This window comes from Dreissena polymorpha, chromosome 13, assembly GCF_020536995.1.
Source record: "Dreissena polymorpha isolate Duluth1 chromosome 13, UMN_Dpol_1.0, whole genome shotgun sequence".
Classification (NCBI taxonomy): domain Eukaryota; kingdom Metazoa; phylum Mollusca; class Bivalvia; order Myida; family Dreissenidae; genus Dreissena; species Dreissena polymorpha.
In genome coordinates this window covers 19450328-19475276 of record NC_068367.1, presented here as the reverse complement: position 1 = coordinate 19475276, position 24949 = coordinate 19450328, and the positions used below count along the sequence as shown (strand labels likewise).

Genomic DNA, 24949 nt, shown 5'->3' with positions numbered 1-24949 from the left:
AAGTTCCATCCTTTTGAAACTGCAACTGATGTTTTATATCATCAAGGGCCATAACCCTATTGAGAGTGAAGAAAATTTGTCCAAGTTATTGTTGAAAAGGAGCCATTTGAAGTTTAAATTGTACGTTTCTTCTTGTTTATGCCCCATTTTGGGTCTGTTTATTTAAAACTTACTCAGATTTTTCATATTATCAAGGGCTTGAGCCCTATTGATTTCAGCCAGTAGAGCGATTCAGGCCCTCTTGGGCCTCTTGTTTTAGCTGTAGGCCCGGATATGATGCATGAAAAGGGGGGGTACGGGGGTTCTTCTCTGGAATTTTGTTTCATCCTATAACGCCTGTGGTGAGATTTAAAGCATATCTAGACAAATAATAAGATAAGACTTCCGCATGTTTTTCTTTGATATTTTACTGTTTTATCTAAATGTGGGAGAACTAAATTTTACTGTATTATCTTTATATCAGAGAACTAAATTTTAAAACAATATGGAACAAAGAAAATTTAAAGTGTTACACTCCACTTATTCACCTGTTGCCGTATGGGCGTTTAGGGTTCTTTTTTCGAACAACACGTTTGGGTTTCTAAATATATTATATTTATGATTTAATATCATAAACATACAGGTTGACAGCATGAATGATATGCAAAGAATCACCTTCTTATAATAAGTATACATTTCAATTATATATAAAATGATGTGTTCCGACGGTAAGATACCAACTGAATTAATACACAAATACAACTATTAAAACAAAATAATTACAATAATACAACCGACCGACATGAATATAAAAGATGTATAAAATGCATATTTACCTAAATATATTATATTTATGATTTAATATCATAAACATACAGGTTGACAGCATGAATGATATGCAAAGAATGACATTCGAAATAGTCATTCATGCACACGGATGTGGTTGAGTGAATAAACTCATGCGTGACAAGCCAATTAACGTATTAAAATGTTAGTAAAAACAGTTCACCTTTCTACCCAGTCTCTACATACTGAAAACTAATCAACTACTACAAAAGAACGCTACTAATTCTGTTTACAGTTAAAATCTACTCTGTCCAACCATTGAACAATCAGAGCAATGTTTCCTTTAAAAAATAATTTACTTCAATATCATTCAGAATAAATATATTTATGAACTAAATATATTTACAACAATGAAATACGTCTACAACACACCAGTCAAACCATGGGAATTTTTTCCAATAATACTGTCTTCATGTCTATAACAGCACGTTTTTGTTCTGCATCAAGGGACCGAACCGACCCAGATTCAGTCAATGGATCGGGATACGGGGGCAAGTGCTCCATTTTAATTTTCCGCAGTCATAAACATCATTCGGAATGTTTCTTAAAAATCCAACGATAATCTATTACAACTTACTGCAGTGTTGGAAGGCAGACAAGTAGATCTATGTAAACTTGGTACAGCAGGTCACGTGAAAAGTAGCAAGCTAGAATCTATGCACATAGAAAGAAGTAGAGTTGATAATTGGAAGATATGCCCTTTGAACAAGACCAGAATCCATTGTCTGTGGATTATGTCAATATGAAATGCAGATTTCTAACACTTCACCCCCCTCAGGGTCAACAATTTAATGTGTTTTTCGAAGTTGAGGCATTTAAAAAAAAATTCATGTTTCAAAAAAATTGTATGCCCGGGCCTGCTGTGCCTAATAGCAGCTATGCCCCTGGTATGCGTTTATGGTGTTTCAATTTTGTAAATGAAGCAAGTGTGTACACTTGGGAGACTTTTTTAATGCAACACTTTTCAAATTTGAGTTATGGATAAGGTTTGGATTTACAATTTTACATGTGGCACCAGGAAAACTTAATCATAGTTTTATTAGCTCGGCTGTTTTCGGAGAAAACCCGAGGTATTGTCATAGCCAGCTGGTTGTGACGTCCGCCGTCCGATGGCGTCGTGCTAAAACCTTAACATTGGCTCTAAAATCAAAGTGCTTCCACCTACAGCTTGAAACTTCATATTTAGCTGCACCTTGATGAGTTCTGCATGCCACACCCATTTTTGGGTGTCTAGGTCAAAGGTCACTGTGACCTCTAAAAAACAAATTCTTCTGACAAGCCTTCATTTATTCACAACTGCACCCGCAGCCAAGCGTTGGCGCTCGCTATGTGGTGCTCTTGTTAATTATATATTGTCCTTGTGTAATATTAGAACCCACCAAAAATGATGAAATTGAAATAAAATTACACTTATATCGCGTTTCACCATTGTCACTAATGCAAAAAGAAGAAACCCTACCCCACATGCTTAAGTCAACTGATCAAATTGTACAATTTTAAATTAAAATCTTAACTCATAACTGAGATAATCCAATTGAAAAAGTGTGGCATTAAAAAAATGAAGTTAAAAAAAAGATGTTTTACATCCAGGAAATCAATTGATAAACTTAACACAATTATTGCACACTTGTGACAATTACATATTCATTGAAAAGGTATGCCATTTTAAAAAAGTATGCTAGTACTGAGTGTTGTTAACTGGATATTGGAGTGTTGTTGACTGGAAATTATTTGCAACTCATGCTTTGCAACTATGAAGTATTGTATAATTGAATGACATTTAATGTAAAAAAATGATTATTTGTGAATAAGTTTTTAAGGAAATGTGCATTGTTTTTTTATTTAACAATAATGGATGATAATGTCTTTAGACACGCATGATGAAACAAATAGAAGTTTGCACATTTGTTTTATAAAACAATATTGACATATCATATAAAATGGCATAATAAATATGTTATTACTCTTTATTTGACTTTAGAAAACTGAAAATTGTCTAACACAGGCACATTAACAGTATTATCTTATTCTTCCAATAGCATTAATTTGCAAAGGACTGATTAAATATTGAGGAACTTGCGAATTGCTCAGTGTTGAACAAAGACTGACATTATTGTTCATAAAGACACCATGAAATTATCACAAAGATAAGGACATTAAGAAAATCAGGAAAATCAAAGGAAAGAAAACAGGATACACTTCACTTATATGTGTGACATTATATTAACTTTGCGAAAATGGAGTTTTGCTCTTGCATAAATGGAAGAAACACTACAGTGTCCATTGTGGCTGGTCAGGTAAGGTGTTGACTCTTTTAAAACAATATAAATATTATGCTTTAATAGTAGTTACTATTTCTATTAATATTCACTGAAATGCAATAACAAATTATGTGTATCCACCCTTAACCCTTTCCCCATCAGAAGCAAAGTGAAAATTGCTTTTGCAACCAGCATAAAACCAGAACAGACTGTGAGTTACTGGCAGGTTTTATGCTGCTTGCTGTTCATCAGTATCTAAGGGTTGGAAATGAAACCTTAAAAACTTAAATATAGTAAGAAAAGTCTTTAATAAAATTTAACTTTTTAAGTGACTTCAAATACTTTAAAATAGGTATCTAAGGGGTAAAGGGTTAATCTGTCGGCGTTAAGCACCATGTGTTAACATGTGGTAAATAATCATCTCTAAGCAATGTATGAGCTCTTTAACACTTTATGTTTAAATTGTCAGTTGTACTAAAAACTGGCCAAGTGACAACATCACATATTGTATTAACCATTTTAGATATTATACAACATTGTGTTAAAAACAGAACAGTATTTTGAACATAAACCTTTCACACATTAATGTTGCTTTTCCTAAATGTTGATGTTCAAGTTGTAAATTAAATGCTAAAATAGGAAGACATTCCAGTATAAAGTTTATAATAGATAATGCTTTTTTGTGGTAATCAGATTATTTTTGTTATGGATTGTGAGTGCCATACTTGTTTCCATTGTTAAAAGCATGCATACATACATGCAAAATCCATTCTGAACTTGTGCAACAGTGGGAATTCAATTAATGATTTATACTTTGTTATGGGAGTATCAAACGGTGAAAGTATTAATAAAGTAACATGGTGTACCATCTATTTAATAGCATACACTCTTAAATTCACAATTATTATATTAGAGGCAGCTAAGTATTAATATTATATATTCATAAACTATGTATTTCTGGACTATAAAAGTGGTCATTTTTTACTTGAATGAAATATGTTTAAGTTTGAAAAGGGCTTTTTTCTCTGACCCCAAACAGGAAATATTTTTTGGAAACAAGCAGCATCTTTATGCTTTGACATGTTAAAACCCAATTTTCTATGTTTCCTTGATTGAAGCAAAAAGTGAAGTCAATGATTTATTGAACTACAAAATGCATTATACCAGTATCTTGTAGAGTTCAGGGAATGTTTGTTGAGACAGATGGTGCTTTTAGGTGAAGAATGCAGACCTGAGATTTTATTTCAGTGATTTTGTGTCATTACCCTTTAGATTGGGGAAAAATAGTGCGATAAACCTTGCAATAGGGAAAAATGAAAATTATTATTATGATTATACATAACAGTATTCCAATTGTTTATAAGTGAATGTTTAATTGCATTTTACAATTTATGATATAAAGTGTTAAAAATTATATACCTGTATAATAAACTCAAAACACCAATTATTAATTGTATGCAAAACGTTCGGCATCTTTTTTGGGAAATTTTTGCAAAAAATCTTACTGTTTTGCCATTGTGAAGCAACCTTTAAAAAGGCTATAGTTTTGGGCAAAAAAAAAATCACTGTATTGCTTCCCTCACCACAGTGTCATCAAATACATGATTCCATTAGCTTTTTGTCCTAGATAACCATTGACAATTTGTGGTGTGTTTGCTTTTATTCGGTTGCATTTGATTGACAGGGTAAAGTAGACTCAATGATGGGGATAACCGGATAAGTAATGCTATATACTCTCTACCAAAATCTTCCTGATTTACTGGAAGGCATGGTTTCAGTTCAAGCGAGATTATACGATTTTGTCAAATATTAATGAAATTATATAAAATGTGTAAAAAAACTTATCATATATATATTTCAAAATAAAATAAATAAAAGTTCAAAAGAACATGTGTCAAAAAATGCGAAATAAGCCAGATATTTAATTCTGAAATCGAAAACGGCTTTACAGTCAAATTCGCCAGCATGTATATCATGCATGTACGATGTGAATCTAAACTTAGTTTAACGGTTCATTTTAAATTCCTGCAACAATTTATATTCATACGACACACGAACACTAACTCTGGTCCTAATAAAAAGACAAATGCTTTGGTTATTGTAGGAAAATATGCTCGTCACAATCGGCTCAGGGCGCTAATTTATCTTTGCTGCATTTTATGAAATTGGTATTTAATGTATACTTTGTCTTGCCTGTTTTGTGTTATTGTAACATATTTGTATCAATATATTACAATTTAACACATATACAAAATTGTATAATCTCACTTTAATGACACTGGTTATATTATTCTTTTCCGGACCTGTGTGCAGCGAAAGAAAGCATTGACGCTCACTCAGAAATTACTTTTATTTTTTAAGATTGAAGACTTTCCATTCTGACAGTTAAATGGAACTTTTCTCGTTTTTGTAAATTGACAAAATAAAAAAAAAAAGTTCCAGATTCACAAATTCTCGTTGAAGTGATGATATTTGTGAGGAAACAGTCATACTGAACAGTTACCATGCATGATTAAAAACCTGAAAATTATAACGCCTTGCAACATGAAACGCTTGAATAATTTAGAGATTTCTCAGTTGTTGTCATTATATTTTGTGACACTACGAGGATTTCTTATATGAAGTATCAAATACATCACTCATTGTATGAGCACGGATGGCCGAGTGGTCTAAGCGTAATACTTTTACTCCAGGAGTCAATGGTTTAAGCCCAGTTGAGGGTTACTTTTTTAGCCGGATTTTTTTCGAAAAAATCTCGGCTTATAGATTGATGTTGTCAGGCGGGCGGGGGGGCGGGCGGGCGGGCGGGGTGGCGGCGTGCTCGAAAATGTTAAAGTTCTTATTTCATGGTATAACTTTGGTATGCTTGGACCTAGAGTCTTCAAACTTGACATGAAGGTTGGCCAGGATTAACAGATGACCACTGGTCATTTCAAGGTCATTCATTTGAAGGTCAAGGTCACTGTGACCTTCAATATAAAAAATGTTAAAGTTCTTATAACTTTGGTATGCTTGGACCTAGAGTCTTGAAACTTGACATGAAGGTTGGCCATAACTAGTTAGTAACCACTGGTCATTTCAAGGTCATTCATTTGAAGGTCAAGGTCACTGTGACCTTGAATGTAAAAATGTTAAAGTTCTTATTTCATGGTATAACTTTGGTATGCTTGGACCTAGAGTCTTCAAACTTGACATGAAGGTTGGCCAGGATTAACAGATGACCACTGGTCATTTCAAGGTCATTCATTTGAAGGTGAAGGTCACTGTGACCTTCAATATAAAAATGTTAAAGTTGTTATAACTTTGGTATGCTTGGACCTAGAGTCTTGAAACTTGACATGAAGGTTGGCCAGAACTAGTAAGTAACCACTGGACATTTCAAGGTCATTCATTTGAAGGTCAAGGTCACTGTGACCTTGAATGTAAAAATGTTAAAGTTCTTATAACTTTGGTAGGTAAAAATGTTAAAGTTCTTATTCCATGTTATAACTTTGGTATGCTTGTACCTAGAGTCTTCAAACTTGACATAAAGGTTGGCCAGTACTAGAAGATCACCACTGCTCATTTCAATGTCATTCATTTGAAGGTCAAGGTCACTGTGACCTTCAATGTTAAAATGTTAAAATTGTTATAACTTTGGTATGCTTGGACCTAGAATCTCAAACTTGACGTAAAGGTTTGCAAGCACACTTAGATGACCACTGGTCATTTCAAGGTCATTCATTTCAATGTCATTCATTTGAAGGTCAAGGTCACTGTGAACTTAAATGTTAAAATGTTAAAATTGTTGTAACTTTGGTATGCTTGGACCTAGAATCTCAAACTTGACGTAAAGGTTTGCAACCACACTTAGATGACCACTGGTCATTTCAAGGTCATTCATTTGAAGGTTGAGGTCACTGTGACCTTGGATGTAAATATGTTAAAGTTGTTAATACTTTGGTATGCTTAGACCTAGAGTCTTCAAACTTGATATGAAGGTTGGCCAGAACTAGTAGATGACCACTGGTCATTTTAAGGTCAAGGTCACCGTGACCTTGAATGTAAAAATGTTAAAATTCTTATTTCATGGTATAACTTTCTTATGCTTGGACTTACAGTCTTCAAACTGGACATGAAGGTTGGCCAGCACTAGTAGATGACAATTGGTCATTTTAAGGTCATTGAAGGTCAAGGTCACTGTGACCTTGAATATTAAAAATTAAAAGTTGTTTTAACTTTCGTATGCTTGGACATGGACTTTGCCATGACTAACAGATGACCACTGGTCAAGAGAACAACTGGTCATTTTAAAGTCTTTCAATTGACAGTGACCTTAAATGTGAATATTTTTTTCATGATTTAACTTTGGTATACTTACCACTGGTAATTTCAAGGACATTCAATTGAGGTTCACAGTTGCACAATGAAATTGATGGAAACTTCAAACAATATCTTATTAATTTGCTAATAAAAAAATTGAGATCAAACTTTCCTAATTGTCAATTCAAGTTCATATTTGTGACCTTAAATATTATTGTTGTTCATGTATATGCATGCATTCAAAACATAACACAAGGTTTGCTCATGCCTTGAAAAGTACTTACATTTCATTTTGACCTTTGAACAATATTTCAGTAATTTAAGTATTGCATTGACAAAAACACGAAAGGTACTTTCCTGTCATTTAAATCAAAAATCCGGCTTCAATGCGGTCATCTCCGACCGCGGAACTCTTGTTTCTTTCTTTAATTTAATTCTTGTTTTTTACTGGAGCTTTTTAGGTCCAATGTTTACATTCATAAATATAAAGCATTTAAAGTTAAACTTCAATACATGCCAAAATCTATGAAAAGGTTCTTTTAAGTAGATTGTCCTCAGTTTCATCAATTACATTAAGCATCAACATAGATTGACCTGAATCCTGATTCCACCCTTATCATCAAACATCACTGTACCTTGACTATTGAAATAATTTAGACCAACATTTTTAAAAATTTAAAGACATATGTTTTTGTTGGCATGTAAAAGTTAGCCCACATAGCAATACCTTACCAGTGCTCCTTCTGCTCCTTCAGCGATGTTTCCTTCTTTATCAAGTACCCGTAAAAGGCACTTTCCCAAATTAAGGAAATTACGTAATTCCCAAGTGCCACCTGAATGATTCCCAAAAGGAAGGAAAATTGTGTCAATTTCGTTCAAAAAGTGAATAAATAAAATGAGCATTGAAACTGAACTTTTGAAGCAATTATGCATGTAAATGATTATTATCCCCCGCCATAGGTGAAGGGATATTGTTTTGGCGTTGTCATTCTTTCCGTCTTTCCGTCCGTCCGTCCAGCACTTTTGTGTCCGGAGCATTATCTTGAAAGTGCTTTGGCCGATTTCATTGAAACTTAGTATGAATATATATATGGATAAGAGGATGATGCACGCCAAATGGCATTGTACACGATCTGTTAATAACGGAGTTATGGCCCTTTGTATCTTTAAAAAATGCTTTTTTAGTGTCAAATATTACACTTTTGTGTCCAGAAGCATATTGGCGGGGGACATCAATTCAACGAATTTGCCTGTTCAAATTGGTTTGCGCAATTCATACCAAGCAATTTAAAATACCCATAATGCCTAATCTGAAGATTGCATGATGTGAATTTTCCCAATTTCGGGGGTTCTGCTCTAATTTGTCCAAATTGGTTTGCAAGAATTTCTTTAATTCCCAAGACATTATCTAATATCCCCACACAGACTAAACACGAATCCAAGTTGGTGAAATCTCAATTGTCATTTTGATGGGATAACAATTGTGGAAACTCAATTCCAGTTCTCATTAATGCCTTTGACAATGTTGTGCCATAGTTTTGAGTTACAAAACACAAATTATATTATAGGATGGGGGGTGGAGACATGTATTAACAAATCTGTTTCAATAGCATACTGTGTTGGCGATATAGATTTTGATAAGATGTGCTATTGGCTAAAACCATTGTTTGCATGGTATATTTGATGTTCAACCATTAATCAAAGTATATGGTTCACCTATAAAAAAATAACTGAGCACAACCTGGTTTGGCTTTGCAATGACTGTCAAAGGTCACATGATATTGTCTGACAACCAATGTGACAAAGCATTGTCACATAACAAAAATAGCTGTATTGTCAAAGGTCACATGATATTGTCTGACAACCACTGTGAAAAAGCATTGTCACATAACAAACAAAGCTGTATTGTCAAAGGTCACATGATATTGTCTGACAACCAATGTGAAAAAGCATTGTCACATAATATATAAATAGCTGTATTGTCAAAGGTCACATGATATTGTCTGACAACGAATGTGAAAAAGCATTGTCACATAACAAAAACAGCTGTATTATCAAAGGTAACATGATATTGTCTGACAACCAATGTGAAAAAGCATTGTCACATAACAGAAAAAGCTGTATAATGTCAAAGGTCACATGATATTGTCTGACAACCAATGTAAAAAAGCATCGTCACATAACATAAATAGCTGTATAATGCCAACGGTCACATGATATTGTCTGACAACCAATGTGAAAAAGAATTGTCACATACCATAAAAAGATGTATTGTCAAAGGTCACATGATATTGTATGACAACCAATGTGAAAAAGCAAAGCATTGTCGCATAACAAAAATAGCTGTATTGTCAAAGGTCACATGATATTGTCTGACAACCAATGTGAAAAAGCATTGTCACACAACAAACATAGCTGTATTGTCAACGGTCACATGATATTGTCTGACAACCACTGTGAAAAAGCATTGTCACATAACAAACATAGCTGTATTGTCAAAGGTCACATGATATTGTCTGACAACCAATGTGAAAAAGCATTGTCACATAACAAAAATAGCTGTATTGTCAAAGGTCACATGATATTGTCTGACAACCAATGTGAAAAAGCATTGTAACATAGCATAAATAGCTGTATAATGTCAAAGGTCACATGATATTGTCTGACAACCAATGTGAAAAAGCATTGTCACATAACAAACATAGCTGTATTGTCAAAGGTCACATGATATTGTCTGACAACCAATGTGAAAAAGCATTGTCACATAACAAAAATAGCTGTATTGTCAAAGGTCACATGATATTGTCTGACACCAATGTGAAAAAGCATTGTCACATAACATAAATAGCTGTACACTGTAACTCCAATATAGCGCGGTCAATGGGGTCCAAGCCGCGAAACAGCGTTATAACGGATCCGCGTTATAAGTTTTGAGCTCATTTACTGCAGGGCGCTAAAAAAAAACAGGTATAGAATAGCCTATAATATAGGTCATGTATATTGCCATGCTGTGTTGACGCAAATACATGCATATAAACCGAATCGTATCGATAACAGTATACATACCGCTTTTCTTATGTGCACATTTATCCGATAATCCAATAAAATTGCAACATCACTAAAAAAATAATAATCTTGAACATTAATGACGATTTATGTTTAAGAAATTCGTAAACACAACCGTATGCATATATGCCTTTTTCAGAAGTGTTAAGAGAACAGTGCATTATGGAGCAGAGCTTTCATTGGACGAGCGACTTTAAATTTAGATTGAATGCAATACGATTCATGTACAAAAAATTGTTTTATTGCGTCATACACATGCAAAAAATGTGTTTCCCGGGGACTTTCTGATACCGCGGGAAAATGAAAGTGAAACTCTGTTAACAATTACCGGTACACTGCGTTCGCATGTAAATAAATTGTCTGCATTATTTAATTTCTTATACACGAACTGAAAGATTAAATGACATAATACTACAATGATAATGGAATGACAGAAAAGGTTGTTTTATACAGTGGGCAGTATATTTCACAGCCGCTCATTTAATATAGTCAAACTGCAACCATATCAAAGTAAGAATGTTTCAATCGTTTTGAATTACTTTAATTGTATAACTATCCCGCTTGCACTTAGCATAAACAGCTGTATTGTCAAAGGTCACATGATATTGTCTGACTACCAATGTGAAAAAGCAAAGCATTGTCACATAACAAAAATAGTTGTATTGTCAAAGGTCACATGATATTGTCTGACAACCAATGTTAAAAAGCATTGTCACATAACATAAACAGCTGTATTGTCAAAGGTCACATGATATTGTCTGACTACAAATGTGAAAAAGCAAAGCATTGTCACATAATATAAATAGCTGTATTGTCAAAGGTCAAATGATATTGTCTGACAACCAATGTGAAAAAGCATTGTCACATAACAAAAATAGCTGTATTGTCAAAGGTCACATGATATTGTCTTTTAACCACTGTGAAAAAGCATTGTCACACAATCAGTCATGGCCATGCTGATAAACACTGAAACATTTGTATCCTTGCCAAAAAAATTTAGTAATAGTCTCCGTCCTTCTGTCTGTGCGTCCGTCTGTGCATCCATCTGTCCATCCTTCCATCCGAAACTTTGTCCAGAACATAACTCCAAATCTAGTCAATGGATTTACTTTTAACTTAGAATATAAACAGATGGCAACTAGGGAAAGTGCAGTGACCAAAAACCATAACTCTGTCTACCTTAGTTTTTGAATTATCTCCCTTTATATAATTTCAAACTAAATTTTTGTGCGCAGCATAACTCTAACATAAATCTACTGAAGGGATTTACTTGAAACTTGAAATATACACAGATGGCAAGTAGGAGAAGTACAGTGACTAAGAACCATAACTCTATCTACCTTAGTTTTTTAATTATCTCCTTTTATTTAATTTCAAAGTAAATTTTTGTCTGGGGCATAACTATAAAACTACTGAAGGGATTTACTTTAAACTATAAATATAAACAGATGGCAAGTAGGAGAAGTGCAGTGACTAAGAACCATAACTCTATCAACCTTAATTTTTGAATTATTTCCCATTATATAATTTCAAAGTAAATTTTTGTCCGGAGCATAACTCTAAATTTACTGAATGGATTTACATGAAACTTGAAATATAAACAGATGGCAAGTAGGAGAAGTGCAGTGACAAAGAACCATAACTCTATCTGCCTTAATTTTTGAATTATCTCCCTTTATTTAATTTCAGAGTAAATTTGTATCCGTTTTGTCCGGAGCATAACTCTAAATTTATTGAATGGATTAACTCTAAATCTACTGAAGCGATTACCTTGAAACTTAAAAAATAAACAGATCACAACTAGGATGATTCTGTCCATCTGTCCGTCCGTCCGTCCATGTGTCCGAAACTTTGTCCAGAGCATAACTCTAAATCTATTCAATGGATTTACTTTAATCTTAGAATATAAACAAATGGCAACTAGGAGAAGTGCGACCGAACCATAACTCAGTCTACCTTTGTTTTTGAAAAATGTCCCTTTTCAAGTGTAGTGTCTCACAACCATAACCACACGAAGTGACATGGTGAGCTTATGTGACCGTGTGATGTCCGGCGTCCGTTGTGTGTGCGTGCGTGCGTCCGTCCGTCAACAATTTGTTTGTGTAGACAGTAGAGGTCACAGTTTTCATCCAATCTTTATGAAATTTGGTCAGAATGTTTATCTTGATGAAATCTGGGTTGGGATTGTATTTGGGTCTTATGGGGTCAAAAACTAGGTCACTAGGTCAAATAATAGAAAAACCTTGTGTAGATAATAGAGGTCACAGTTTTCATCCAATCTTAAAAAAAATTGATCAGAATGTGTATCTTGATGAAATCTGGGTTGGCATTGTATTTGGGTCACTTGGGATAAAAAACTAGGTGACTAGGTCAAATAATAAAAAAACCTTGTGTAGACAATAGAGGTCACAGTTTTCATCCAATCTTTATGAAATTTGGTCAGAATGTTTATCTTGATGAAATCTGGGTTGGGAATGTATTTGGTTTGTCAGGTGAGCGATTCAGGGCCATCATGGCCCTCTTGTTTAATTACCTCCCTTTCTTTCATGTCCATTTATTTTATTCTCTACAGCATAACTCCATCTTTATATAATTAATTGATCCTTGAAATATAAATAGATGACACAGGTGCCATGTTTTACAAATATTATTTTACTCTCGAAAACAAATGTTCTCATACAAGGGAACACATTTCGACGGGGATTTGGCACTACTGTGACAAGCACTTGTTTTTGGAGCAATGGAAATGTTGATCCTAATTCTGGGAGTGGTCTCTGATCTCTTCTTACAAACAAAAACTACTTGTTCACTCTTAATTGGGAGTGTTTTCAAGACAGTAAGTACTTTTTTGTGCCAGAAAACAGGCTTTACTATGTGTTCACTCTTGGAAGTGTTTTTATGAGTGAAATGTGTTGGTGCCAGGAAACAGGTTTTAACTGTTTCACAATAAGGCTGGAGAAAATTTATTATAAGTCAGTCCGTCCCAGTCGAAATTTAAACAACAAAAACCTAGAAAACTTAAATCTTCCAAGACTTGAAGCATTGACTGTGTGACTCTAAGTGTTGCTAAGTGTTTTACTCTTAAATGAGATCCTCTTTGAACACGTGTTATTTTACTCCCTGGTACAAAGTAAAGGTATGGTTATACCCCTGGTTACGAAGGTAAGAGGTATACTGGAATCCCCATGGACGTCTGTCCGTCTGTCTGAAGACACAAGCTTGTAAGCAGACTTTCCCTTAACCCATTGATGCCTAGCGTCTAGAAAAAAGGCCTTGGCAAACAGCGTAGACCCAGATGAGCCGCAGCATGAAGCGGCGTCTCATCAGGGTCTGCGCTGTTTGCTTAAAGGAATTTCTGTAAGAAATATTCTAAATATAGAAATAAATATACTAGACATCCCTAATTTTGGAAATAAAGTGATCCAATTTCAAAGGATGGGAGAGTCCACTAGGCATAAATGGGTTAAACTGCTCATAACAGAAGTTATGTTGTTGTTGACATTAGACATCCTATCCACATCCTATCCACTGATTGTTGTAAAAGGTAGCCTCATCTGACTTTACCCCCTTGCATGCTGGGAAAATTGTCGTCTGCTAAAATGACGTCTGCTGAATTTCTAAAATTAGCATTTTCTTCGATTTTTTTCAAAGAACACTATCAGAATAGCGAACAGTTTGGATCCTGGTGAGACGCCACGTTCTGTGGCGTCTCAACTGGATCAAAACTGTTTGCAAAGGCCTTCAAAATTCGGTTCCAGCACTGAAAGAGTTATAAAGCTTAAGTTGCAGATAAACATGAACAGTAAATTAATGTCTGTATGCTTAAATGGGTGTAGACTGCTCATTTGATATGGATGTCTGCCAAAAATGTTGCAACCAATTATCGTGTGCATGGTCAATTGTTTGTGTTTGTCCATTGTTAAAAACTGAATAAGTTTAGTGGTAATTGGCTTGACAAATAGTTCAGTGGTCATTGGCTTGACCAATAGTTCAGTGGTCATTGGCTTGACCTCAGAGAACCTCAAATGACCGGTTACTGACCAACTAATGTGACTAGAGAACCTCTGGTAGAGTTGAGCTGCTTATGTTTAAAATCTTCTGCCTATGTTTTTTCGTTGCATCAAACGATTGGAAAATGATCAAGTGTAACCACCCCAAATAGCCACACATTTCTTGTTCTGGTTTGTTTTTTAGCTCACCTGAGCACAACGTGCTCATGGTGAGCTATTGTGATCGCCTTTTGTCCGTCGTGCGTTGTGCGTTGTGCGTCGTCAACATTTACCTTGTTAACACTCTAAAGATCACATTTATTGTCCAATCTTCATGAAACTTAGTTAGAATATGTGTCTCAATAATATCTTGGACGAGTTCGAAAATGGTTCCAGTTGGTTGAAAGGCATGGCTGCCAGGGGGCGTGGCAGTTTTCCTTATATGGCTATAGTAAAACCTTGTTTACACTCTAGAAGTAACATTTTTAGTCCAATCTTCATGAAACTTTGTCCGAACATGTGTCCCAATCATATCTTGGTGAGTTCGAAAATGGTTCCAGTTGGTTGAAAAACATGGCCGCCAGGGGGCGTGGCAGTTTTCCTTATATGGCTATAGTAAAACCTTGTTTACACTCTCAAAGTCACATTTTTAGTCCAATCTTCATGAAACTTTGCCAGAACATGTGTCCCAATAATATCTTGGACGAGTTTGAAAATGGTTCCGGTTGGTTGAAAAACATGGCAGCCAGGGGGCATGGCAGTTTTCCTTATATGGCTATAGTAAAACCTTGTTAACACTCTAGAAGTCACATTTTTAGTCCAATCTTCATGAAACTTGGTCAAAACATGTGTCCCAATAATATCTTGGACGAGTTCGAAAATGGTTTCAGTTGAATGAAAAATATGGCCGCCATGGGGCGGGGCAGTTTTCCTTATATGGCTTTACTGTATGGTAAAACCTTGTTAACACTCTAGAAGTCACATTTGTGGTCCAACGCTCATGAAACTTGGTCAGAATATTTGAACTAATAATATCTGGGCTAAGTTCAAAAATGGTTGAGATCCGTTAAAAAACATGGCCGCAAGGGGGCGTGGCATTTTTCCTTAAATGGCTATTTACAGTACAGCCAACGCGGAACAAACATAATCCGCGGCTACGCCACGGCCAGATTATTAGTACTCGGCCGCCGAATCGTGGGTTCACGCGGCGTTACGCCGTGGCACTCGGCATCGATCCAGGCAATGAAGCCGAGTCTGTATTAACCTCGCGTACTTTCGCGGAGTAAATCCACCGCATACGTACGCGGCGGATCAAGTGCAAAGATAATCACCAACATGTACATATGTGTAGCGTAGAAACCAAGATTTACGCTAGTTTCATAATTATTATTTTCACGTTTTAATAAGCAATATGACACGTAATGCACTTTAACAAATTATCGTTGAATTAATTACGCACAACTGTAAATGTTTCGTTCGATTCTCAAATTATCATTATTATGCCCCCCTTCAAAGAAGAGGGGGTATATTGCGTTGCTCATGTCGGTCTGTCTGTCTGTCGGTCGGTCGGTACGAAGGTCGGTCGGTCGGTTGGTCCGTCCACCAGGTGGTTGTCAGACGATAACTCAAGAACGCTTGGGCCTAGGATCATGAAACTTCATAGGTACATTGATCATGACTTGCAGATGACCCCTATTGATTTTGAGGTCCCTAGGTCAAAGGTCAAGGTCACGGTGACCCAAAATAGTAAAATGGTTTCCGGATGATAACTCAAGAACGCATACGCCTAGGATCATGAAACTTCATGGGTAGATTGATCATGACTTTCAGATGATCCCTATTGATTTTGAGGTCACTAGGTCAAAGGTCAAGGTCATGGTGACCCAAAGTAAAATGGTTTCCGGATGATAACTCAAGAACGCATATGCCTAGGATCATGAAACTTCATGGGTAGATTGATCATGACTCGCAGATGACCCCTATTGATTTTGAGGTCATTAGGTCAAAAGTCAAGGTCACGGTGAGCCGAAATAGTAAAATGATTTTCGGATGATAATTCAAGAACTCATATGCCTAGTATCATGAAACTTCATAGGTAGATTGATCATGACTCGCAGATGACCCCTACTGATTTTCAGGTCACTAGGTCAAAGGTCAAGGCCACGGTGACCCGAAATAGTAAAATGATTTTCGGATGATAACTCAAGAACGCATATGCCTAGGATCATGAAACTTCATAGGTAGATTGATCATGACTCGCAGATGACCCCTATTGATTTTGAGGTCACAAGGTCAAAGGTCAAGGTCACGGTGACCCGAAATAGTAAAATGATTTTCGTATGATAACTCAAGAACGCGTTTGCCTAGGATCATGACACTTCATAGGTACATTGATCGTGACTCGCAGATGACCCCTATTGATTTTGAGGTCACTAGGTCAAAGGTCAAGGTCACAGTGACAAAAAACGTATTCACACAATGGCTGCCAGTACAACGGACAGCCCATATGGGGGGCATGCATGTTTTACAAACAGCTCTGTTAAATTTGTAATCCGAAATACACTTCTGAATTGTAATGCTAACGCGACCTTTGGCAAATTCTAGAGTCAAATGCCCAGTGCTATAATATCCTTTGTTTCATAAAAAGCGCACGATAATTATGCAGACATGTAGAATGTCAGTTGAAAAGTGAGGGTGTATTTTGTGTTGAACATCATGTCATGGGTAAATCGCGTGTTCAGTGGAAAAGAAACCCGCCCCAATTAGACGTTATTTCCTCATCTCTTTAAATAGTAACAAATGCCAAAATGTATTTGATACTTAAGAAATATGGAGAAATGTTTGTGTATCGTAAATATTTACCAGCATTTGCTTTGAAACTGGAATATACGGGATTATCGGGTAATTAGTAGCGATATTAACTGTATAATATGAACAAAATGAATGAGTTTATATACGCATATTCAAACAATAGTTATAATAAGCTGATAATTAACAAAACAACAAATACGTCTTCAACGTCTTGCTTATTGATGTGGCTTCAAACTGCTAATTGTCTCAGCTTAAATATAATAGCAAAAACAGCATGCATTTAATGTATAAATCCACCATATGCTGGAGCCTTGACCACTTGTATGTGTGGAAACATAATTACGTGACCTTGTTTGAAATACATACACTACGGGCGGGAAACAAACTTATTAGCCAGACACATTTACTATGCTTACATGTATATGCTAATACAATCCGTGCACATTAAATGTATTATGATTTTAAATATTATTATTATTGTTCTTTTAAAATTTGTTAACTACTTGTAACTAATAATTTTAAAAATAATTTTTATTTTATGATGCGCATCGACTCGGCATCATGTCGCGAATCGCGGCATGCCTCGGCGGACAGATGTGAAGCTTTGTGGCGAAATATGACTTGCCCCCGCATACTGATGCGGCTTCAACGACTGATGCGGCATTGACTTGTTTCGCCTTGCCGCTGCGGATCGCGAAATACGTTTGTTCGGCGTTGGCTGTACTGTACTACAAAACCTTGTTAACACTCTAGAAGTCACATTTATTTTCCAATCTTTATGAAACTTGATCAGAACATTTGTTCTAACAATAGCTTGAGTGAGTTTGAAAATGGTTATGGTTCGTTGAAAAACATGGCCGCCAGATGTTACAAAGTGTTTCCATCCCTGTTTAAAGGGGCCTTTTCACATTTTGGTAAATTGACAAAATTTAAAAAAGTTGTTTCAGATTCGCAAATTTTCGTTTCAGTATGTTATTTGTGAAGAAAATAGTAAAAACTGAACATTGACCATGCTCTAAAATATCCATTATATGCATCTTTTGACGATTTGAAAACCTGAAAATTATGAAGCGTTGCAACGCTAAACGATTGAATAATTTAGAAAGTTCTGTTGTTGTCGTTATATTTTGGGAAACTACGAGGATTGCTTATATAAGTAAAAAATACATCCGCTCATAGCATGAGGACGAATGGTTGTGTGGTCTAAGCGGGAGACTTTACTCCAGAACTCCAGGGGTCAGTGGTTCGAGCCCAGTTCAGGGTTACTTTTTTTCATTTTTTCATTGTATTCTTGTTTTTTTACTGGAGATTTTCAGGTCCAATGTTTAAATTTATCAATATAAAACATTTAATGACAAGCTTCAATATTGCCAAAATCTGTTGGATGGCCCCTTTAATATCTTGGCAATTCAATAAACAACATCATTCTGTCTTGGTCGATTGAGATATTAACTTTATAGATATGTAGTATTGTAAGATAATGATTAAGATACCAGGGATTGGTTGGCTTTTTTTTACATGCAAAGATTATAAATGAGCATGCTCTTGTTTCCTGCCTTCTAAAAATATGATCGAATATCGCTACTGATCCGGAGGAAATCTGGAATACATTATGCATGGTGTTATTTCATGGTTTTGTACATGTATATATTTTATGAACTTTGAGAATTATGGGTTATTTTAGGTCTAAGTGGATATTAATTGTGTATGTCAATGAAATTAGAAGAGTTTCCTGAAGTAATGCCTATGGTAAAGAGTTTTGGACTCCATCTAAATGTATTTTGGTAAATGTGGCGAATATTTGATTTCTTAATGAATTATGAGATTTCTGATGTGAAGGAAATATGTTTATTCAAGGAAATACGAGGTGTTTTCTAATTTGTGAGCTTGCAACTATGGTTTAGAGTTAAAGACCCCTTGTGATTAACATTACCAAATAATGTGATATATTATGTGTCGCAAACGTTAACTATATATATTCTAAACATGGATTTTTATGACATTGTAAAAATTGTAGTTTTTTCTGGTGTGAACTTTATAGTAATTTGTTCATAGTCTATGCTGTGCTCTGTGAAAATGGTTTTTTATGCATGTGCGTAAAGTGTCATCCCAGATAAGCCTGTGCAGTCTGTCGGCACAGGCTAATCAGGGACGACACTTTCCGCTTTTATGATTTTTTTGTTTCAAAAAAGTATCTTCTTAGCAAAAATCAAGTTTAGGCCAAAAGTTATGTCCCTGATAAGCCTGTGCGGACTGCACAGGCTAATCTGGGACGACACTTTACACACGGCTCATTTAGTTTTGCATCAAAAACCTGGGTTTATTGAGATCGAGCAATTGGTGTCTTAAGAGAAGAACTTTGTGTTGAACCAGTACTTGGCGTCACAAGAAGGATCTGCACTAGCTCTCAGAGTTGGTTTGAACCCATGGCCTCCAGATTGCTCGCAGGTTTTTTTTTGGCCCGATTTTATAGCCGAAATTCGGCTATGTTCCCAATCCCAAAAAGTATACTTTTTCCCCAAAATGTGGCAAAAAATTCCCAATTTCAAAAAAAAAAAAATTTTTTTTTTTTTTTTTTTTTTTTAAAGAAGTATCTAATGCTTATTTTTTCTCAATTTTATTTTAATTACATATAACAAAGTATTATATGATTTTGTTCTTTTAATTTGAATGATTATAAAGAGTTATATCAAATTTAGTATTTCCCTATAATCAGGGGACTTTTTGTTTGGAATAAAAAGGCTAATGAATTTATTTTCCCAATTTCATGAAAATGCCGATAAAATTCCCAATTCCAAAGCCATGGGCTATCTTCCCAAAAAGTGGGAAAAAAAACCCTGGCTCGGATGATAGCATATCAACTACCTCACTTCTAAGCATTTGTCGCTCTCTTTGTTAGAAAGAAACATGAGTAACTTTCATTCGTTCTTGTAATCTCCCCTAAAGACACCAAGTACTGGTTCTAGAACATGAAAACGGACTCGAGAGCGTTTCAATAATCCCGAGGCTTTCAATTTAATCAAGGTAAAATAAATAGGTTTAAACTAAATGGATTTAACAAATTGTAATCCCTTTAATATTTATGAACATTAAAATTCAAAAACATTCTTCCATCTTAAAGGTTCCGATGTTTTCATAGCTATTTCAGGCTAAAGCCTAATATGGCTCCAAACTTACAGGGTGTTTTGTAATGGCAATACATAAGATTGTGAAATAATAAAAAGTTGTGGCATTTCATTGACCTTTTAAGATGACTGGTTGCACATAATTCTGGATGGTATAGAATTTGTGGAAGATAAAAGTAGTCTGTGCTAGAGACATGCATAAAGTGTCTTACATTTTATAAAATGTTTGTTTTTTACCAAATTATTTGAATGACAAGGATCATTGGATGTATACCAAAATTGGATTTAAAATCAGGTTTCTGTGAATATACTGTGAAATCTGAACTGTTTAATTGTGCAAATAAAAAATTGTATGAATTTGTGGCATAGTTTTAATACTATGTTCGCCCAACTTACAGAAGAACACTTACAAATGCTTCATATTTTTGTATCTGTGTTAAATTGATGGGTATCCATTAACAAAATTATATTTATTTATATTTTAAACATTTTTTTAATAAAATGTATATATAGGCAGAAACTTTCCTAGCTTACGAAGAATATTATACACAGCATATTTTTATATTAATTATTACCAACAGACACAAGTATTTTAAATGTCTTGGCTTATTTTGAAAGTGCAATGTTATGTTTAAGCACCTAACGATGTAAACTGAAAATGTGCATAGAAGAAAAGGTTTCAACTAAGTTTCCCAGCCAAAAGATGATTTTGAATGTGCTCACATTCTTAAGTTCCTTTGATGTGGTTACAAATGCAGAATTTTCTCCGATTATCAGGAAATTTAACCCTTTGCATGCTGGGAAATTTGTCTTCTGCTAAAATGTCTTCTGCTGAATTTCTAAAATTAGCATTTTCTGTGATTTTTTTCAAAGAACACTATCAGAATAGCAAACAGTTTGGATCCTGATGAGACGCCACGTTCTGTGGTGTCTCATCTGGATCCAAACTGTTTGCAAAGGCCTTCAAAATCCGGTTCCAGCGCTTAAAGGGTTAATAATAATAATTATAATGAGTCGCGTTCTGAGAAAACTGGGCATAATGCATGTGGGTAAAGTGTCGTCCCTGATTAGCCTGTGCAGTCTGCACATTCTAATCAGGGACGACACTTTCTGCCTTAATTGGATTTTTGCTAAGAAGAGACTTCATTTAAACGAAAAATGTCATAAAAGCGGAAAATGTCGTCCCTGATTAGCCTGTGCAAGCTGCACAGTCTAATATGCGACGACACTTTATGCACATGCATTATGCCCAGTTTTCTCAGAACGCGTCTCATATGTAGTGTAAGGTATGGGAGAATGTATTCAACAAGGAGTTGGAGCAGTTTAAGCTCACAAATATTACAGTCTTAAATACTAAAGGTTTTGCATTATGGCAACATAAGTTCAATATTTTTGCCTCAAACAGTTTTCAAGTTTAAAAAAGGCATTTTTATGCTTTCCCAAAAGTTTTTTTGGGGGAGCATATAGTCGCCGCTTCGTCTGTCCGTCCGTGTGTCCGTCCGTCCATGCACAATTTTTTCCGGGCTATTTCTCAGCAATTTATGACCGGAATTCAATTAAACTTTATGGGAAGCTTCACTACCAAGAGGAAATGTGCATATTATCGGCCTGTTCTGGTTGGATTATTTTTCACAGAGTTATGGCCCTTTGAAATTTTCCATTAACTGTACATATAGTGCAATTCTTGTCCCCCCAACTACTAGACGTTTCCTTTTATCTGAATATATAGTGCAATATTGTGACAATAAAAAACTTTGGGGAGCATCACCCGTCTCCGACGGTTTCTTGTTTTCTATTGATGCAATACTCATAAAATATAAGACAAATAATTTGCCACTTTGGGTGCGATTATATATGAAAAAAAGTTTGCTTAAATTTCTGTGTAATATTTCTAATCCTTATAAACATTTTATCTTCTGATCACATTTTGAACACCTTGGGATGAGCTGCATCCATAAATGTTGATTTAAAATATTTAAAAATCAACAACTTCAAATTGAATTAAGAAAAACAAAAATCAAAACAGACTGGTATTCAACTGAGTTGTTGTTATTGTTGTTGTTGATGTTTTAAGTGTTTTTGGCAAACACAAAATGTCACCGACAAATATAGTTGCAAGGAGCTGGTATTTCATGCTCTTTCAATGATCCGAATTCCCAGCCATTTATTTCAGGCCTTTACGTTTTATTTGTCATTGGCTCAATGTAAATAATAAACAATAAGATTATTTCGTGTGAAATGTCTCGAGTCCTCAATGAATGCTTGTATATTTGTTTTCTATCGGGTATATGCATTATCATTGCTTATATAAGTGCTCATTCTTATATTCCAAAAGTTGTTATTATCACCATGTTAAGAAAACAACAAAAACAACAACAACAACAACTACATCATGATTTGAATGATATCTTCAAAACAGTTTTTCAATATGTTTTTCTGGGAGTTGCAGTAAAACTAGTTTTTTGCTTTATCAATAGATCACATTTGTCACTGAACTTAAATTTTAACTTTTTTTTTGCTGTTGATTTTACCCACACATGGTTGTTTCTTTGGATTTGTTTATTCAAGGTTTAACCCATGTAGACTTGTTTCTGTGAAACTAGTTATTGGTTTAACCCATGCACTATGTCAACTGCGTTCTATCATTTGGTTTTACCAATAAATCGTTTGATTCTCTCTATTATTAACAAAGTGACATTTTTAACCATGAATTATTGTATTATCTAATTATAAACCAAATAATAGGTTTTGTCTGATAGCCTGTGTTACTGGTTTTACCCATAAAGCATATACCTGGTTAATTTCATTGAACTGGTTTTAACCATATCATGTTTTTACTTGGTTTACTCATGATCTGAGTGTTACTTGTTCTACCCATAATTGTATCATGTCAGAACAAACAGTAACTCCTGCAAGGAAAAAAAATTGTAATCTAAGTTGTTACCTTTGAGTGTGTATTTTGGGGGACAGTTTTCTGGAGGATCAGGTGGCTATCTTAACCCTTTGCATGCTGGGAAATTTGTTGTCTGCTGACATGGCGTCTGCTGAATTTCTAAAATTAGCATTTTCTTAGATTTTTTTTCCAAAGAATACTATCAGAATAGCAAACAGTTTATGTGGCATCTCATCTGGATCCAAACTGTTTGCAAAGGCCTTCAAAATTCGGTTCCAGCACTGAAAGAGTTAATCCCAAGGCACCTGATGCACTTAATTGTTATAATGCTAGTTTGCATGCACTTTATACATTTTCCTGTGGTCTTGATGGTAATGTATACCCTTTAAAAAAATGATGAAATTAGTAGAAGAGTTAAAGGGATAATGTCATGGAATGGTGTTCCATCTTGTTTCCATTGATATGTGCGTGTTTGATTTTCGGAGGTTTTAATACTGACTACTAATTGGCCCTTACACTTGTTGATGGTTTTCAATGACTTGGTGATACTGACAAGTTGCGAAGATGTTCAGAAATTGACATAACTGTGTAATGTAAGTAGTCCTTAAGCTGTCTTTAAGTTTCATGAATTTGATTTTTATTTCAAATAATTCCGTTTTATTCCTTGTTTTTTAATACAGGATGTAACACGGTCTTTAAAGCATTTTTTCATGTTTCATGATACCCCTTTAAGCTGTTACCAACACATACTCATGATTATTTTGGGCGTCACTTAGTTACCTGTGTTCAGTACCTGAACATGAAATGCTTTCTGGCTGTTCGTGAAATAGGGAAAACAAAACAAGACCCGAGAACTGCTGGCAACATTGCTATGTTCCATACTGTGTGAGACAAACAGCTGTCGAGTACAAATACTGTACTCCTTAAGAGGGGTGAGCTTTGTGCAATCACAATTTTAAGTTTTTACTGCAAAAAGTCTATAAGAAAATGAATAAAACAGCAAAAAGGAATAACCAAATGTTGACTCATGTTGGATTTAAATGTTCTTCTGTCTTCAAAATGGTGCATGTATGTGAATCTTGAGAGTATTGTTATGGTACCATTATGATTGATATGGGATTAATGTTTTAAAGGGACCTTATCACGTTTTGATTAATTGACAAAATTGAATAAAATTGTTTCAGAATTGCAAATTTTCGTTGTAGTAGTTTTTTTGGGCGAGGAAACCGTAATACTGAACATTAAACATGCTCTAAAATACCAATTAATTGCATCTTTTGATGATTTAAGAACCTGAAAATGATAAACCGTTATACATGATTGTATTATTTGGAAAGTTTTGTTGTTATGGTTATATTTTGTTCCATTTAAGGATTTCTTATATGAGGAATGAAATACACGCAATGTAATGTCAGCTCGGATGGCAGAGTGGTTTAAGCTCTCGAACTTAGCTCCAAGGGCCAGTGGTTCGAGCCCAAGTGTAGATTACTTTTTTTCTTAGTTTAATTTTATTTTTGTTTTATACTAGAACTATTTTGGATGTTAACATTTATCGATTTAAAGCATTTTGTGATAAACTTCAAAACATGCCGAAATCTGTGAAAAGGTCCCTTTAAAGATGTGGTGGAAACCAAATAGAAATGTACCAAGTGTCCATTGATCTTGAACAATATATAA

At 34.9% G+C, this 24949-nt stretch overlaps 1 protein-coding gene across 6 annotated transcripts in view; it reads left to right on the top strand.

The window, feature by feature from the left end:
• LOC127856499 (5'-AMP-activated protein kinase subunit gamma-1-like) overlaps positions 1-24949 on the top strand; it is a 423354-nt gene that overhangs the window by 244203 nt on the left and 154202 nt on the right. The window contains exon 1 of one of the 6 annotated variants that reach the window (XM_052392766.1): positions 3048-3122. The exons of the other annotated variants lie outside the window; for them this stretch is intronic. Within the exon in view, the coding sequence (XP_052248726.1) occupies positions 3063-3122 (60 nt within the window). The 5' untranslated portion in view covers positions 3048-3062. Of the gene's footprint in view, positions 1-3047; positions 3123-24949 lie in introns of those variants that run through there. 6 annotated transcript variants of the gene reach the window in all.